At 39.7% G+C, this 17,287-nt stretch overlaps 1 protein-coding gene across 1 annotated transcript in view; it reads right to left on the bottom strand.

Moving 5' to 3' along the window:
- Positions 1–10,593: 10,593 nt before the first annotated feature.
- Adamts6 (ADAM metallopeptidase with thrombospondin type 1 motif 6) overlaps positions 10,594–17,287 on the bottom strand; it is a 270,679-nt gene continuing 263,985 nt past the window's right edge. Inside the window, exon 24 of the mRNA XM_076856114.1 lies at positions 10,594–10,817. Within this exon, the coding sequence (XP_076712229.1) occupies positions 10,708–10,817 (110 nt within the window). The 3' untranslated portion in view covers positions 10,594–10,707. The remainder of the gene's footprint in view (positions 10,818–17,287) is intronic.

Below are 17,287 nucleotides of genomic sequence, written 5' to 3'. Positions count from 1 at the left end.
ATGAAGTAGAAAAATAAAGGTGATGCAGTTACTACTAAAGCAAAATGTATTCATTTCCTTAGTGCTAAAATGTAGTTTCTTACAGAAAGATGTCTTTTATGGTAATAGTAAACTAGACTCTTTTTAAAAAATTTGTCCTTACTTGGCAAGTAAAATGTTAGCCACCTTATATCAATCTTCAAAGTATTTTTGAAATTTTACTGGTCCATGAAATCTGAAAGTCTGGAAAGCACTGCTCTAACTTGAGAAAAACTTGTGCTAGGACTACTGTTCAGAATTGGTTTTTAGGCCAGTTGCTCTCCTCCCTGGCTACCTTTCTATATGAAAGACTTGTGCCTCTTGACTTCCACCTTTCCTTTGGTTTCCTGCTTTAAACTTTCGACTGAATTATTAGCACACATTTGTGCACATTTTCTCTTTCTCTCTCCACACACAAACACTTTTTTCAGGCATGAGTTCTTTCTTCCTATGTGTTCATCACCTATATTCACTAATCATATGCTTTCGCCACTTCTTTAGCGGGGGTGGGGGGTGAGGGGGTATAGTTTCAGGATTGAACCTAGGGCCTTGTGCATGCTAGGTACATGCTCTACCACTGAACTATACCCCAGTCTACCACATTAATTTTATTGCTTTCTTGATCTCTAACTGCTCTGTTAACATTAAAAAAAAAAAAATCAACTGTTAAAGCTCTTTGCAGACCTCAGGACACTTCGCTACAGAGAGAACATTTAATTACACATTCTAGTCCACATTGAGCCTAGTGACAGTGAACTATTAATTACTAATGGTTAAGGCTGGGGATTTTGCAATGGAGTTAGGGACTGAAGGGGAAATTTGAGTGAAGTTTCTCTAACCATTGTAGCTTTTCGTGCTGATTGCAAAGCAAAGACGGGCTGAAATCATCTGCATGAACAAGGCAGTTGTACTGAGGCAATGTTGACATGCGTGGCTGAGGCTCAAAGCAGCCAGGATCCACAGGGGCCAAAGAGGGAAGATTTATTTTCTCCATGAGTTGCTTGTTTATAGCATTCTTCTGAGCTCTGCAAGCAGAGGGTGATGCTGGATGTCCGGCTACGTAAGTGTGACTTCAAGGGAGGAACCAGCCAGGCAGTGGTGGCAGATGGTTGTTTTCCTGTAAATCCTAGGCCTGCTAGGCTCAAACCTGCCTGTGGGCTAGTCTTCCCACCTAGCAGCCTGTTTCCTCTTCTGTAAAATCAATAATAGCTGTTAAGATAATGGACAAAAAGCACCTACTAACCCACCTGCAATAGAGCACATAACAAGGCTCATTAGCTGATATATACAATTACTAAAGTTTTACCCACGTTTGGTGACAGTAGAGAACAAAAAATTTTACAGTGAAAATATGAATATTTTATTAATAGAAGTGTAGTACTTTTCTAAGTCCTTACCTTTTAGGAATACATTCAAAAGTATTTAATGATATACAATGTCTGCTTAAATTGAGGTGTATCAGGAGAAACAGGACTGATCATGTGTTGATATCTGTGGAAGCTGGGAGAAGAATGAGGAGGAGTGATTGAACTGTTTAGCTACAAGGGAGACAGAAGTCTTTAGGGGTAAACTCCTATGTTAATATACCTTCTGTGTCCTTTCTTTTTGTTTCAACTAAAACTTTCTGGAGAAACTTACAAAGGCCACAGTTTTTTTCTGATTCATTCTTTTAAAGTATCCCTCACCTTTATAAAGGATATTGTCTTAACTAAATACATAATTTCTCACCCTTTTCTTCATCAAGACTCCCTGAAAGGATTTGGTCTGTCTTATCTGCCCTTTTCTCCTAATCAGTCATCATTGAGTTATGAAGCTGATGGAAAAGATTAATCGGTTAGAATATTTGTGGTGGTGGTGATGCTGGTGGTGTTAGACATTACTTTTAAATGGAAGTTTTCTTCTCAATCCTGATAGAAAATCAACTCCAACAGTGTCCATGATCATAGCTGTTACTGCTAACTTTGGGTAAGAGGAATTCCTGGCCACCCACAGAGCCTTTCAAAAGCTTTTTAGGAAGAGAGGATATAAATTTAAAATGATTTGGATCTTTCAAGGGAAACAGATTTTAAGAAAAATTTTTTTAGATGTTTGAAAAACTTAAAAATTGTGAATTTTAAGGGAATTTTCTGCAAAAATGTTGGGAAATAATGTTTAATTTGTATCTTGGTATATATACATATCTCTTATTTAAAACCACTGAGGAGAGTTTTAAACTTCAAAGTTAAATAAATTAGGGAGTACTTACCCTATTCAAAAGATCCACTTTTAGAATTCCTTACAATGCTGGCATTCTCCCCATAGGCTTAAGTACTTGTTTACATATCATTAACCACTTCCTGGAAACCTCTTGGAGGAAAGAGACAGAGAGTCAGTTGGTACTTTGAGCTAGTTAAGGATCAAATGACAGGCTTATTTTGGAATTATCATGTAAGTAAATGGGACATGACTCAAGCTGCAGAAATGGAACCCACATACACTTGTGCAGAGTGGGGCACATCTGCAAGGTAGGGGTCCCTCTGACACAGGGTGGAGCCAGCCCAGCTCTGAGCATTGACCCTTGGCAGTGGTTTTATTAATGTTGCTGACAGACCTTGGCTAATTAGCCCTTCTAGAAGAAGGGTGTTTTCTCCGGAGACTCTGGGAAGGTGAAGGTGGAATTAGCTGCTTGCTAGTTTCTAAGGTCTGGGAAAGTGGATTGGCTTCCTGGGCTCAGGGGTTATTCAGTCCTTGTGAGGTCCAAAAATCTTTTTTTCACCCTGACAGATAACATGCTATTTAGGTGGTGCGGGTTCCCACTAATTTTAGAATTGGAAATAGCAAAGCATTTAGCAAAATGTTGTACTATATGAATTTTACATTGAAGTTATGAAACAATGCCAGTAATTTTTAGACTAAACCTTGGCACCTTTTGTATTCAAACGAGTGAAAGCCTTCAAAATAGTCATTTTCCCAAAGCATATTCAAAGTTCCTGTTATTAATTTGTATATTACATAAGCTATTTGGGGCCAAAATTATTTATTTATTTTGTAGTTTTGTATGGACAGGATGCCTTTATTTATTTGTTTATTTTTATGTGGTGCTAAGGATCAAACCCAGTGCTTCATACATGCTAGGCAAGCACTCTGCCACTGGGCTACAGCCCCAGCCCCTAAAATTATTATATGCTAATTACTTTCCAGTTATGGTTTTGAGAGTTTGGGCTTTTTCAAAAATCAAAAGTCAAATCCACCCGACCCTGGGAGAGAGCCTCAATAAGCAATTTAAAAACTCTTTGGAGTAATGATTTTATTATGAGAATGTGTGCAGGTTGAACCCTGGTAGTTACATGAAGGAGGCAACATTTATTTTAATAGTTAAATTCTAACATGTTGCTTTTAAAAGCCAGACATAGGGAATCATTTGTACAAATAATCTCTACAATGCAATTAAGTATGGGATTAAAACAATGGGTATCATCATTTTCCTTCAGTGGGAGCCTCCCATATTGTTGGGGATGTAAGATGTTATTACATCTTCCTGATCCAATCTGCGTTCACAACTTGAAATCTGAATGTGGTACCAGGTTATTTTCTTCATATGCTTTCATATGTTTTCAACATGCCTTTTCAGTTTCAAGGTATTTGATTTCTTGATTTTTTTTTTTCTGTTCTGAAGTTTAAAACCACAAGTCAAATTATTTCTTGCCATTGGTCACTTGTGTGGTTGTTTATTTAGTATGTCCAATGATGCTTTGGCATGCCATTATTTAGACACCTAGAATGGTCTCCTTGGATACCATTTTTTTTTTAAAGTTGGGATATCATTCTTCTTTACTTTCATATTAATTATAAATACAGAGTACCAGGAAATGGTTTTTATTCTAATAATAACACACATGGTAAACAGGAACTAAAGTGCTATTCATTGGTATCAAATTAATTTAAATGATTTCAAAAATTTCAAAAAAATACCAAAATCAATGATATTGGAGAAGGGGGAAGAGCCTAATATATGCTTTGATTTGGGAGCCATAAAACTGGCTTATGAGTGTATTTAAAACACTGTGTGTCTTTAGGCTTTGTCTTTCCTTCTTCCTAGTCTTTTGAGTGACCTGGCTCAGGGAAGAGTTGGGGCAGAGGGCAGAGGCACACATCTTGCCAGGCTGAGTCCAGCCAATGCAGCTGCTATCCTGGGCATGAGAGTGGGCGGCCACCTGTGGCTCCCAGAACAGCTGTTTGGTCCAGGGCCAGCCAAAGTCCCATCTTTGCGTGGAGGCAGGAGGCCAGATGGGCGGCCAGTACATTCTGGCATAGGCTGAAAGAACACCTGGTTCCACTCTGTGGACCCACCACAGAAGGTCAGAGAATGTACTTGCTAGCGGCAACCTGATGGCCCAAGTTTTCAAGTCCCAGTGGCCCTGCTGAGACTGAAACAGAGAGAAACCCACCTCCTTCCTCACAGCTTATCCTGAAGCCAACCTGGGAATCATTCTGCTCCAGTTATGTTGAAATAGGTCAGTTAGGCCTATGTCAATGGCAATGGTGAGGGGGACTGTGGGACAGGGAAGGGCTCTAGGATCTACCACAGGGTGGTGCAGGAGAGGCCAGATGCCCCAGCTGTAAGTCTTGGCTGTTGATGGCTTTGCAGACATCCTTCACCCTAAATTGGCTCTGACCTTCCTTTCTTTCTCTTCCCACAAACTCATAACTACATGCTTAGAAACCACTTTGGGTCTTCCCTTGTAATTTTGTCCTCAGACACTGGAATTTCCATACTAAGCACCACCACTTCCCAAGGCAGGCACCCAAAGTGCACCCTTCCCTGATCCCTGAGGCCCATCCAGGACCTTGGGCCCATTGTTTCCCAGGAAGGAGTACCTCATTTCTTCTGACCTGGTGAGTTAGCTTCTCTCTGACAGAGGAGCATCCTTTCCTATTTCCTGACTCAAATGCAGACCAGGAAACTTCCTCTCTGTGTACCAAAGAGGTGACATTCCTCTCACTGACTCTGGGACACTTAGTAACTGACTCACTCTCTCTGAGCCTTAGTTTAGATCCTTGGAAATGGGATTGATGGTATCATTCTCCTGGCTTTATTGAAACCCATCCAATGAGAGCATATAGTAAGCACCTAGTGCAGGACCTGGGAACTCAGCAAATATTAGTCCTATTAAGGAAGGACCATGTCTGAAGTCACTTTCCAGATACAGAGCCCCACAACTATCCTGGAGTGGCTCTAGACTGGGACTTCCTGTTGCTACCTTTGTTTGTGATTTCAGGGGCCCCATCTCACAAGTGCTATACTGCCAGAAGCAATTCTGAAATGAGCACAGCACTGTGGGCCCATAAAGTAACCTTTTACCCATTACTGCCCTTGCTGGGGCACAGACCAGGCCTCTCCCAGAATCACATGAGCTTTCAGTGGGTAGAAGCCACCTCATGTTGACCTGAGGTGCTCTGACTTCCGGGAGGCCTACAGATGCAGGATAACTTGCCCCCTTCTATGTGAAAACTCTCTACAAGGTATGGTATCCAAGCCAAGATTTCAGAAGAGACCTTTTGATAGATTTTCAGAACTTTTAAAGTATGGGCAATAGAGTTTTGCTGATAGGCATGATGTTCTGTGCCTGAGGTAAATGGAATATTCAGGATCCCCAATTCCTGGAGCCAGGTATATCAGGTAGTACCTATCAGGGACTAACTGGCCTTGTGTAACACAAGGTGTCCTTATGGTGAAGGCATGACATTGTCATGGAAATTAGCCTCACCCTCCATGCAGTTCAAACCTTTCAGCGGGCTATGGAGGAGCTGGTATCCATCTCCCATAAGACCACAAGCATGATGGTGGCTTCCCCTGCGGAGGGGAGCCAGCTCTCAAACCACAGTTCCATTTCTGTCCTCAGACATTGTGAATGAAATGAGGGGTAAGAATCTCAAAATAAACTTCTGAGATAGAGAAAAGGCCATTTTCCTTTTAGGCTTGAGGTTTTGACGTCGGAAGTACAAAACTATTGTAAACAGCTGTTCTTTTTTAAAAAAATATTTTTTAGTTGTAGATGAACACAATACCTTTATTTTACTTATTTATTTTTATGTGGTGATGAGTATTGAACCTAGTGCCTCGTACGTGCAAGGCAAGTGCTCTACCACTGAGCCACAATCCCAGCCCAACAGCTATTCTTTTAGTCATGTGAGTTTAGTCCACACATTCTGATAATAGGAATGAGACAGAATTCCAAACACAGCTAATCTATCACTTTTTATCCAGTGACTGATCTTTTTCTTCTTCCTGTGACCTCTTATTTAGAATTTTCCAATCTTCCTGGGCTAAGACTTTTATTCTTTTCCCCTTGAATTATATTTCTTTCCCCCTTCTTTCAATTGTATCCCAATCATGCAAATTCGTATATTTCTGTTACTAAGCTCAACACCTAATCTTTTTTCCTAATTTGCTAGGAAAAACACCTGGACTTTTGGAGCATAAAGGTTTAAGGATGCCCCCTGGGGAGTGGTGGAATCTCCATGGAGTGCAGATTGTCTTTGGATCTGCACCCTAAGCAGAATAGTATCCTTTAGATATTGGAAACAGGCATTTAATTGGAAGCTTGAAAGCAATGGTAGATGAAAAGGTAGACGCCAATCTGGGGGTTCTAGCTTCTAGCAACCCATTTTTATTAGTATTACCCCTCCCAAACCTCCACCAGGTCTACCTTTTTTGAAGGCAGTGGGTGGTTTAAATGGTTGGTAACTTTGATCTCATTAACTGAGTATTTAACAATACTTTAGCTACTTGGGGCTCCCAGGATGACCTGGGGGAAAAACCTTTCCAAGACTATCTAATCATCTCATTTGGCTTCACCTCATTTACTTTATTGTATAAGATTGTTGGGGGGGCGGGGGGCGGGGGGCGGGGGGCGGGGGGGAGTAGACTAAAGCACCCGTCATGCTTAGACATTCTATATCTTCTTACTGATGAAGTTGTCATTATAAAAGTACTCAAATAGCTAAGCGTGCAGGAAGGTCACTTTCACGTTACAAAGTTTTTCTGAATTATAATACAATTTTGTGTAATATAGTGTCTCTTGACTCAGCAAAAACTAAGCCATTGGTTCATCTTCCACCTAAGAGGAAATGTCTGAAGGCAGAAAAAGGTGTCCATTGTATTTCTATGCTTCCCATGAATCTGAATAAAAAAAAACTTCACATGTGGATTCATTGTTCATCACCCTCTCCACAATGAAATGTCTTGTATTTTCTCTATCACTGAAGAATTTACATGGAAGGCAAAGGAGGGAGGACAGAGTTTTGCACCCAGTGAATGGAGGTGTGTGGCAGAGGCCACTCTGGACTTCCTCTTTTAGCCCCAGAATAGCTGGCTATGGAGGGGGGCGGGGGATATAGCTCCACCAGAAATCCTGAACGCATTGCCTTCAGATAGCACTGAAATGAGCTTATATAGGTGCAGTCCTTGGGAAGGGTAATAAGATACAGCAAATCATCTCAATCCAGGACTCACCTGGATAATCCAGATGATGTGGGTGTGACATCCCAAGGGATAGACTCTTTCTACTCCCAGTTTAACATGAGCTTTTCAGGGAACAGACAACTTCCATCTGAATCATTCTTACAAGCTGAATTTTTATTTTTTCTAAATTATCTATGTTAAAAAAAAAAAATCTGTGCCTGGTGTGGAATTCACTCCATCAAGGGTTACAATGACTTTCATTTTCATTACAAGCAGGAGAATGAATGAAGGACAAGTGTTAGGAAACATGGCAATAAATTAGAATATAATTTACAAAAGCAAAAAAAGTAACAGTGTACCACATTAATACTGAGTATAAAATAATAAGCAACAACTAATCACAATAATACAAAGGTAATTTCATTCTGTATTATTAAGGTCTATGTGACATTCACTCAAATAAAAAAGTTCCTAATGAAATGGACTATTTGAAAGTCATACATATTTCCAGGGCTTTAATTTTGGGGGGTACATTTACCTTTCCTTTATTGGTAGGCCTTCATACCAGTGGCAGACACTGCCCCCACCTGTGGGGTACCAGTTTCCATAGGGTTCCTTAAGTAGTCTGTATCTGCACTACTTTTGGAATCTGCCATGGTGGCCCAGCCTTCACCACTGACAATCCCATTGCTATTATTTAGGAATAGAGCTTCATATAGCCACATGGGTGGCTCCAGAGTAGCAGTGATATTCTAATGTGCTGTGGAACATGATTTTCTTTTTAACACTTGCTCAGGCTTAAATTCAGGGCCTATCCGAAAATGTTTAACCCTATTGTATCTCTGCTAGGTTCCTCTTGAGGGCAACGTGATAATGCCCCGGGAGCATCTTGACCTTAGAGCTGTAGTACACCCAAGAGGGAATGAGGCTGCCCTCCTCTTCTAGCTCCAGTCATGGTGCTGCACAGTGCTCGTTTCCAGGTGAGGTAAAAATATAGCTTTCACTCAGTAATGTAAGTTAGCCTTTTGAAACAAAACTGTGAGCTGCTATTTGTGTGTTGGTGAAAATCGGATGTGAATAACAAAACTGTGCCTAAACTGCCACAGAAACCATTTACTCTATTTTCCTTATTTCACCAGGGCACATTAGCACCAAGTTAACTGTTCTATGAAAAGGGCCAAGGGATTAATTCAGTGCTAGGAGCACCCTGTCCAGGGGCTGCTTTCCCTTCATCATTGGCTAAGATGGCACTTGGGCTGGTCCTCCAAAGGCAGCATAGATGGGGCCTTGGTAATTTGTCTTATATCACAAATAGTTCTCTCTCTGGAAAACTCAGGGATGGGAACTGATTATTGAGAGAGAAGCAGGTAACAAGATATGATGGTTATGACTAAGCATGAAAAAACATTCCGTGCCAACTGTCCACAGCAAACCCAGAAGTTTAGGATGGCTTAGGAAGCTTAGGATGGTGTCTGAGTTTCTCTTTCAGAAAAAAAAAAAAAAAGAACCATTTCCCTTAGGTCATGGTATACATGGTAAGCCAATGTGTAGTTTCAGAGCACAGTGACAGACATAAGTGAAGTACGTTCTTCCACTGCAAATATCTTTACAAAGTAACCATTAAGTGTTAAGTTTTAGGTACTGGTGTTTGCAGGGTGTCCACACGTGTAAAACAAAGGAGTGTGCTGGACACAAAGCACATTCATCAAGAACCTGCTACAAGCTACGAGTGTTCAAGTACAAAATAATAATATAAACAAGTACCCTTTTAAAAAAATCTAGCTATTGAGTCTTTTGATGAGCAGGATGTGAAACTTGTAGATAGGTAAGATATGAGCTAGTCATTTTAATTTAGTTGAATGTGATTCTAGAATTTGACTTGCCCAGAAACTGGGTTTCACATTTAATTGCCATTCAGAGTATTCATAAAAATACAAAATACTTGATTGAGTGACTGTTAAAATTATGCTTTACGATCGCTAGCCTTCATGAGTTTTTCTTCTTTGGTTGTTATCCTTTGCCTACTTTAAAACTCACAGAAATAGCACATTTATGTGCACCACACGTATCTATTCACACACTCAAAAGTACCCATACACATACACACACACACATGTATATGCACACGCTTGCTCTCATATAAATAAATGCCCTTCTACCATATCACAGAAGGGACATCTGGAACCCATCGTAATTGTCAGCAAATTGCAAAAGGGTCTCCTGGTTGTGACCGAGCCAGTCTATCTCTTGCATGGCATCATCTCAGTAAGCTCAACATGCGCGCAACAGTCCAACAGGGCCAGAAGCTGTTCTGTGGCTGGTAAGGATGTAAACACAGTGAGTTGGGGTGACTCAGATAAGAAGTAAGGCATCCTGCGACATGGCAGCAAAGGGACTGGTCTCCAACATACCCCAGGTCTGGCTTCTGCACAAAACTGAAATGTTTTTCTCTTAAAGTTTTAATGGAAATCTCAGCTTCACTCGCACAAGGGCAAGTTGGCCACAGTCTTTAGCACTGAATTTATAGACTTGCACAGCTGCAGTAACTGATGCACTGCTTTAAACTAAGTCCCTCATTGTTCAGTTTAATATAGTTTTATATATGGCTCACAGCAGTGTTCAGAACGGGGGATTATTCCTAAGGAAATTAAGTGGAATGAAGAATAATAATACAAACTTTCATTACTTTTGATTTATAATTGCTCCTTAAATTACAGTTCAAAGCCCATTGTATAATTTAAATTGTGGTGCTGTTGTAGTGAGATAAAGTATAGTACATATTTTTAAGGTATGACTTAAGAATTCTGAATCTTCTTTACTTCTGTAGTTGACCAAGTCATAACAGCTACATTTTAAACAGTTTTAAATACAAATGGATTCAGTGTCATTGCTAAGTCCATAATAAAAATTATCTTAATGGTCCAAGGAGGTAAACAGGCTATTGGATTTACTCGAAAGAACACAAACGTTCCACAGTAAGCAAGTCTCCCTGTGTTGTTTGGATCTCTCCAATCTGGCATTCCCTCCTAACACTGTGTCCAGCACTTTGGATCAATAAATCCCACTTCACAGAAGTTAAAATAATATTGAAATCCTGTCAGCTAGGGCTGACCAGTGGTTACGTTTTCCACAGGGTAATGCTTTTGCAAGGACATCAATCCTCTTCCTCTGGGTGGCTCTCTTTGATGGATGCATTTCCAAGATGAAATGACAAGGCTCTCTCTCTCTCTCTGGCTTTCCATGGGTCAGTGTCCTTGGCAGGTCTTACAACACATCTGTCTGAAGTATGCTCGACTGCAGAACTTGAACTTCAGCACCAGTGGGCAATAAGCCACTTTGTTCACATCTTTGCACTCTAACGAATGGGGGCAGAAAATGGAAAACAATTAGAGGCACATAAACAAGTACATAAACAAGCCGATGCGCCTGAATGTTCAGCAAGGACCCCTCTGGGCCAATCCACTGTGGCTTCCACATCCATGTGGCTTTTGTTTTTGTTTTTAAGTGTACTCTGTCTGGTACAGCCTACCAGAAACATTCTTTTGATATATTTTAACACAATTTGGAAAAAAAAAATGTTTGCAAGGCTTTTCTTCCAGACTTTTATAAGTATGGTGCATGCCCACTGTGTCTTGAAAGAATTACCATTTGTTGGGATAAGTGATCACTTTAGACAGCTTGGAAACATGAGTCATTTTTCTTACAGCGCTTTTATTGCTTCTTTCTCAAGGGTTATTTTATTCAACGGTGCGAGGTTATCCAAAATCAAACATGAGTTGCATTGTTTGATACCAAAGTACACATGTCTCAAAAGAATCTCTGCATCTGTGGGGCATGGGGACGGGCTTGAGTGAATGAAAAGGATTGCTGACAGTGGCCTAGATTCAGCAACTACACTAGACAAAGAGGAAAGCTTTGAGAGGTTGGCCTCAAATGGCAGCAGTCTGCGGGTTATGGAAACATGGAGAAATGTCTTTTTTTAATTTGGAAGTGAGACATGGCCTCCTTTTTTCCTATGTGTGTTTTCGCCTCAGTGCTAGAATTGCCACAGTTGTAGTCTGCAGTTCTTGCAGCCAGAAGGTGAATAAGTGATTCTTTCCCTATCTCCCCTTGAGGCTGGTTGTAGAGGAGGAACTAGGGGGCCAGTGCAGAGAAAGGGACACAGGCCTTTGATTATCAGCAGCTGCCTCCTGACCCCTACCACCAATATGACCCCATCGCTGCCAATATGATATTCTCCTCCAGTATTCTGGTCACTTTTACCTGGGGATTTTAAAGTGCTTTGTCAATCTAGTAATTAAATTTTCATATGCCACCCAGAACCAAAGTTCCACTCTCATTTTTCCAGGTGGTTATACTGAAATGTCCTGGGTAAAAGTGCTTAAGGTTATTAGAGCTCAGATAGGGCACTGGGTAAAGTTCAGGGCGACAGAACCGTTCTGTTGGTTCTTGTTGTTGTTGTTCCTACTCCAGAAATCTACTGAAAATTCTAAGAGATCTAATACCTGGTACATGAGAGTCACATGATCAACATGAGAAATAAAATGCAAAGAAATTGGACCATTTCCAATTATTATAAAGAAAACTAAGGAAATAATCTTACTGCTCTCACTTTAAACCCTCTTTCAGTGAAAGCATTAAAATTGAAAACTGGAACCCCCAAATTCTCTAAAAACATAAACTCTGCCACCAACAAATTCCCTTATACTCAAGATTTGGTTTACAAAGAGAATAATATTTATAAATTTGAACAGAAACTTTTCATACTAGGATTCTCAGTAAATTTAACTTTTGGCTGAAAGAAAGTAGAAGGGGCATAAACAACTTGTTTAAACTTTGCACTTAAGAAGTGGGGGGAAGAAATCTCATGATATTTGGTGAATCATTTGTGAATTTGAGGTGAAAAGACTCCCACATGTTTTAATATGGAAGTCACTTGGTATTTTTTTGTTTGTTTTTATTTTCTTCTCTAACTAGTGATGACCAGAAAAAAGCGACCCAAAAAAGTTTAGACTAACATTTTTGTATGGAAAATTTTATTTTTCACTGTTTTCAGGAGTAACACATTGTTAAGGTAAGATAATTACTAAAATGTAAGAAAAGCTGAGTGTATTCCTGTTGACACAAGTCACTCATCTTGAAATCCAAACCATAGTCCTACTGGGGCAGCCCCTCTCCCATTTTGAAGCAGGGATTGCTGCTTAATATACAAAATAAACCTTAGCTTTGACCTTCTTTGCCAAAATATAAAAATGATTTAGTTGATAAACAGATAGAAGAGGACTGGTTGTTTTAATAGTACAAGGAAATAAAATGAGAAGCCAAGCTGCCTGGATTTAATCTTAGCTTTACCGTTTACTAACTTTATGACTCTGAGGAAATCATTTAACCTCTCTGTGCCTAAGTTTTCTCATCTATACCAGAGGAATGACATGAGTACTCACTATAACATGTGCAGTGACATAAATATCCTTACCTACATCCACCAGAGCCATGGCTGGTGTGAGGGAAGTACTGAGTTGCTCCTACTATCACTATTAGTCATTAGTGTCTCTTCTTGTCTGATAAAGGGGAAAAAGCATGGAGCTACACTCTAACTCAGTGAGAATGTAATATCTGATTCACTTCTGAGAAAATTCTGTCTGTTCTAAAACACAGTTCAGTTTAAAAACAAAACAAAGAGGAGTATTTCCTGGGTTACAACTTTACTGGGACATTCATAACTCCATTTTTGGAAGAGTTGCTGCAACAGGAAAATTCTGGGTTAAGTAAAATACAAGTAAATTCACATATTTTCTTTTAGATTTAGACTTTGGTAACTGATAAAATAATGCATAATAAGTAAAATAGAATATTTGTTTTTAAAAATTGTTTAGTTGTAAATGAACATAATATCTTTATTTTACTTATTTATTTATATGTGGTGCTGAGGATCGACTCAGTGCCTCACACATACTAAGTAAACATCCTACCACTGAGCCACAACCTCAGGCCCAATAGAATATTTGTAAATTGCTTTTCCCTCTACCTACACATCCACCCACTCACTCAGTCTATTACAAATATAAACAGTAGATTATTTCTTCCATAGGTGGGTGCTGGAAGTTAGGCTCTCTGTGTGCAGAAGAAGCCCAGAGCATAGACCTTTAAACCAGGAGCTATCTAGCATGGAGTGGGCTGGGGCTAGGCCAGCGTGTCCCTCTCTGAACTCCCCAACTCCCTTGAAAACCCATAAGTTTTCAACTCTACATTGGACAATGGGACTTAATGGATTAAATTAGTTCCCAAATAATTTGTTTGGAAGCAGGAAGGCATTTGGGTCCTGGCTGCAGGATCAAGCTCAGGAAGCCAGGGGCTGCTTACGTGCATCTCCTGATCGGCCTTTGGCAGCAGCACAACACAGCAGTGAAAGCCAAGAGGTCTACTGACAGGTGGGCCCAGGGATGGATTCCAGCACTGCCCTTTTATGTTTGTTCTTCACCCAATTATTTCACCACTCTAAATCTCAGATATCCAATCTCTAAAATGAAGATCTCAATAAGGTCTGCTCAAGGGTGCTGTAGGGCTTGTACCAGGTAATGCACATGATAAAAAGCACATGCCAAGCCACCTGGCTCAGAGGGAGTGCTCAGTTCACTCCCAACGCCAGAACGCCTGCTGCTGAAAACAGCACTCATGTATTATTTCTCTATGATCCCTGTCCAAATGAATACAGGCTCCCAGGAAGGCATACACAGAAGCAAATTAACAGAAAGCTATTAAACAGGGAGCAGGTAAATCCTCACAGGGGCAGGAGTGAAGACCTGGGGAAGAGCCAGGTTTCTGCCAAGACTCAGACAAAGAGCCCTGATGACACATTAATGTGGAGACACCTGTGCTGTATGAAGACATTCAGCCTTGGTGGGTACAGGGATTCCCAAGAAGGGCTGTGTTGAAGACTCAGTTCCTTCTTCTTGGTTTTGCCTTCTAGGAATAGTCCTGACTAGAAAAATGAGTTCATTACAAAACTTTGGTTTGATGGAAATCTAGTTAGCCATGACTGGTGTTTGATTCTCTCAGTCTTTCAGTGTCACAAGAGCTTGATTTGGTAAAAACAGCACTAAAACTTAGAATTTATCAAGCAATTTTATGTAGTTTTATATTTAATCCTTTTAAGTATATAAAATGTCAGATTTACATAGATAGCAAAACTTAGGCTCAAAGTTATGAAACTCAAGCTGTGTCACACAGCTGAGAACAGTTTAAGACATGGGATAAGAATTCAGATTTGTTTAATTGCCAAGCCACTCTTATTTTGGCAGCATTCTTGACATACAAGTGCAAAATGTCTCTGTGTCTATGACCACAGACCCTTGACTGACAATGACTATAGACCCTTGACTGACACCACTGGTGAGTCCATGTCTGGGGCTTCCTCAGTCTTTTGTTTTTTGAAGAGTTTGCTCTGTCTCCTTAGAGAAGGGGAAGAAATGTTTTTTAAAAAAGCTTTCTAGGTTACAATCATTTAGAATCTGAATTAGCTCTTCCTATTCTTCTTCACTATATCTTTCTCTTCAAATTTTGTAAAATTTGAGTAAAATTAAACCGACTTTAGATATTTAAAAATCCCATTATTATAGAAAACTGAATGTTATCTTCAAAATATTAGTTCCAGACTTAAGTTATTATTATTGTTATTATTATTATTATTATTATCATCATCATCATCATATCATATCATCATCATCATCATCATCATTCTGGGGAATGAACTGAGCTATGTTCTCCCCCTTTTGGTTATTTATTTTGAGACAGGGTCTCTCTGAGTTGGTGAAGCTGGCTTCCAACTTGCCATTCTCCTGCCTCAGCCTCACTGGGATTATAGGTGTATGGCAAAGTGTCCAGTTTACCTGGTTTAAATTATATTGGTACAATCAACCTATGGCTGCTTTTAGCTTAGCTAGAAAGGATGGATTTGTTGGGATAACTCACTGACAGGTTGCTGATGCAGCTGTGGGGCCTGGATTAATTCATTCATCTGCCTTATCCCCAAACTCATTAAAATTATGAAATAATCTTTTTCTTCTTCTCTTGAACCAATGCACAATACAACCTACTTTTATGAAAAAAATCATTCTGAAAAAGTTGTACATAAATTAAATCACATTTTTCTATTGACATTAAAACAACAGAAATGTTCTGTTTTAATGATCTTCAGTTGGCATTGACTTCTAATACTTAAAAGATGTTAAAATTTAAAGTTTCTCTATTCCCAAGTACATAATCTGCAAACAGAAAATGTTAGAACATACATTAGGAATAATTTTTTAATTTAAGAATTTTTAAAAAACTTTAAAACTGGTAGTATCCTCTGTAGTTGTGAGGGCTTCACACATGCTGGGCAAGAGCTGAACATTCACTACAACCCCAGTCCTCTATTGCTTTTTAAATAGTAGAGTCTGAGCCTGCAGAGTCACAGATTCTAAGATGAAGGAATCTGCTTTTCTCTTCTACTATCATCATGTACCAGCTAAGTACTCTCCTGGGAGGAGAATGATAACGACACTCTTTCTACCTATTTTGTCTTTAGGATGTTGGAAGAATGAGAGGTCCTCATTGTGGGTTTCTGGAAACATTTTGTAGAGCTAACCAGTCTCTTCTCTTTTTACACTCCACCCTACCCCTGAAAAAAGTACCACTTTATCCAAGGCCAGAGAATTCTGGTGAGAATGTTAAATGGCAATTTATGGAGTATTCCCAAATTCTCTCTTAGGGAAACTTAGGAACACATCAAGGATTTAAAGCTAACCCCTCTGCTCTGCAATGTGAACTAGATTCATTATTATAATCTTAAGTAACTTGGCACACATGCTGGAGAGGTTCTTGTTGGTGATCTGGGTATGGGTAGAGTTGAACGATAAAATTAGACAACCTGTTGCACAGGCAACACATGAGTCTACTTATCACTGATGTTCCAATGAGCTTCTCCCCATGTGATTTACATTAATCTTTCAAAACACTGACCTAAAAGACTCGCTAAACAGAGGCTTAAGAATTTAGGATGCAATTAGATTCAGATTCATTGTGACTTTGAAGGCTTGATTTGGTCCAAGGAATACAAGATCAACTCCTAAAATGGAATGATCTTACATTTATTTCATCAAACATTGCAAAGCTTGCCTAATTGTATCATTCGAGTGAGTTGGGATGCCCAGAGACAGATTCCTCCATGACCATGTTGGATCATTCAGCATTGTCTCTTTGTAGAATGCATATATACTCTGTGCCTGTAAACATGTATGAGATCCAGAAGAACATAGTAGGTGGAGTTGTGAGTTAAACATATAAGGTCCATATTTTGGATTAAAAAAAAGTGCAAACAGCCATGCATTTTACAAACTGCCCTTGGTAATGTAGAGCCTGGTGAGAAATGAGAAGGTAGAAGATGTTCTCGTGCTGTGCGGGAGTTGGGCTAGGAGATATGTACTCAGTGTGCTCCTCCCGATAAAATATACTTCAGTCCTTGACATTTTATATATTCAGACTAGAAAAGGAGGACATAACAAATCTCTCCTGGGACATATTAATTACAATGGGAGCAGGCTATCTACTTCTTTTTGTCCTTGAAGAAAGGTGACAACAACTATTGAATTTTATTCTGATTTCATGTTACCACAGATTAAACCATTCCTTCTACCTTCGCTTTCTTAGTTTTCTAAAAACCAGTCTTATTCCCTCGATGCCACCCACATTCTGGGTGGTATAATCCCAGCCCAGATCCAGGTTCCCTCCAAGTCAGACAGCCAGGAATGTGAACCTAAATGCTAAGTGGATTATGAGTGCTTT

Source organism: Callospermophilus lateralis, chromosome 5 (genome assembly GCF_048772815.1).
Source record: "Callospermophilus lateralis isolate mCalLat2 chromosome 5, mCalLat2.hap1, whole genome shotgun sequence".
NCBI classification, from domain to species: Eukaryota; Metazoa; Chordata; class Mammalia; order Rodentia; family Sciuridae; genus Callospermophilus; species Callospermophilus lateralis.
Note: the sequence above shows the minus strand (reverse complement) of the source record. Positions and strands in the feature narration are given on the sequence as shown.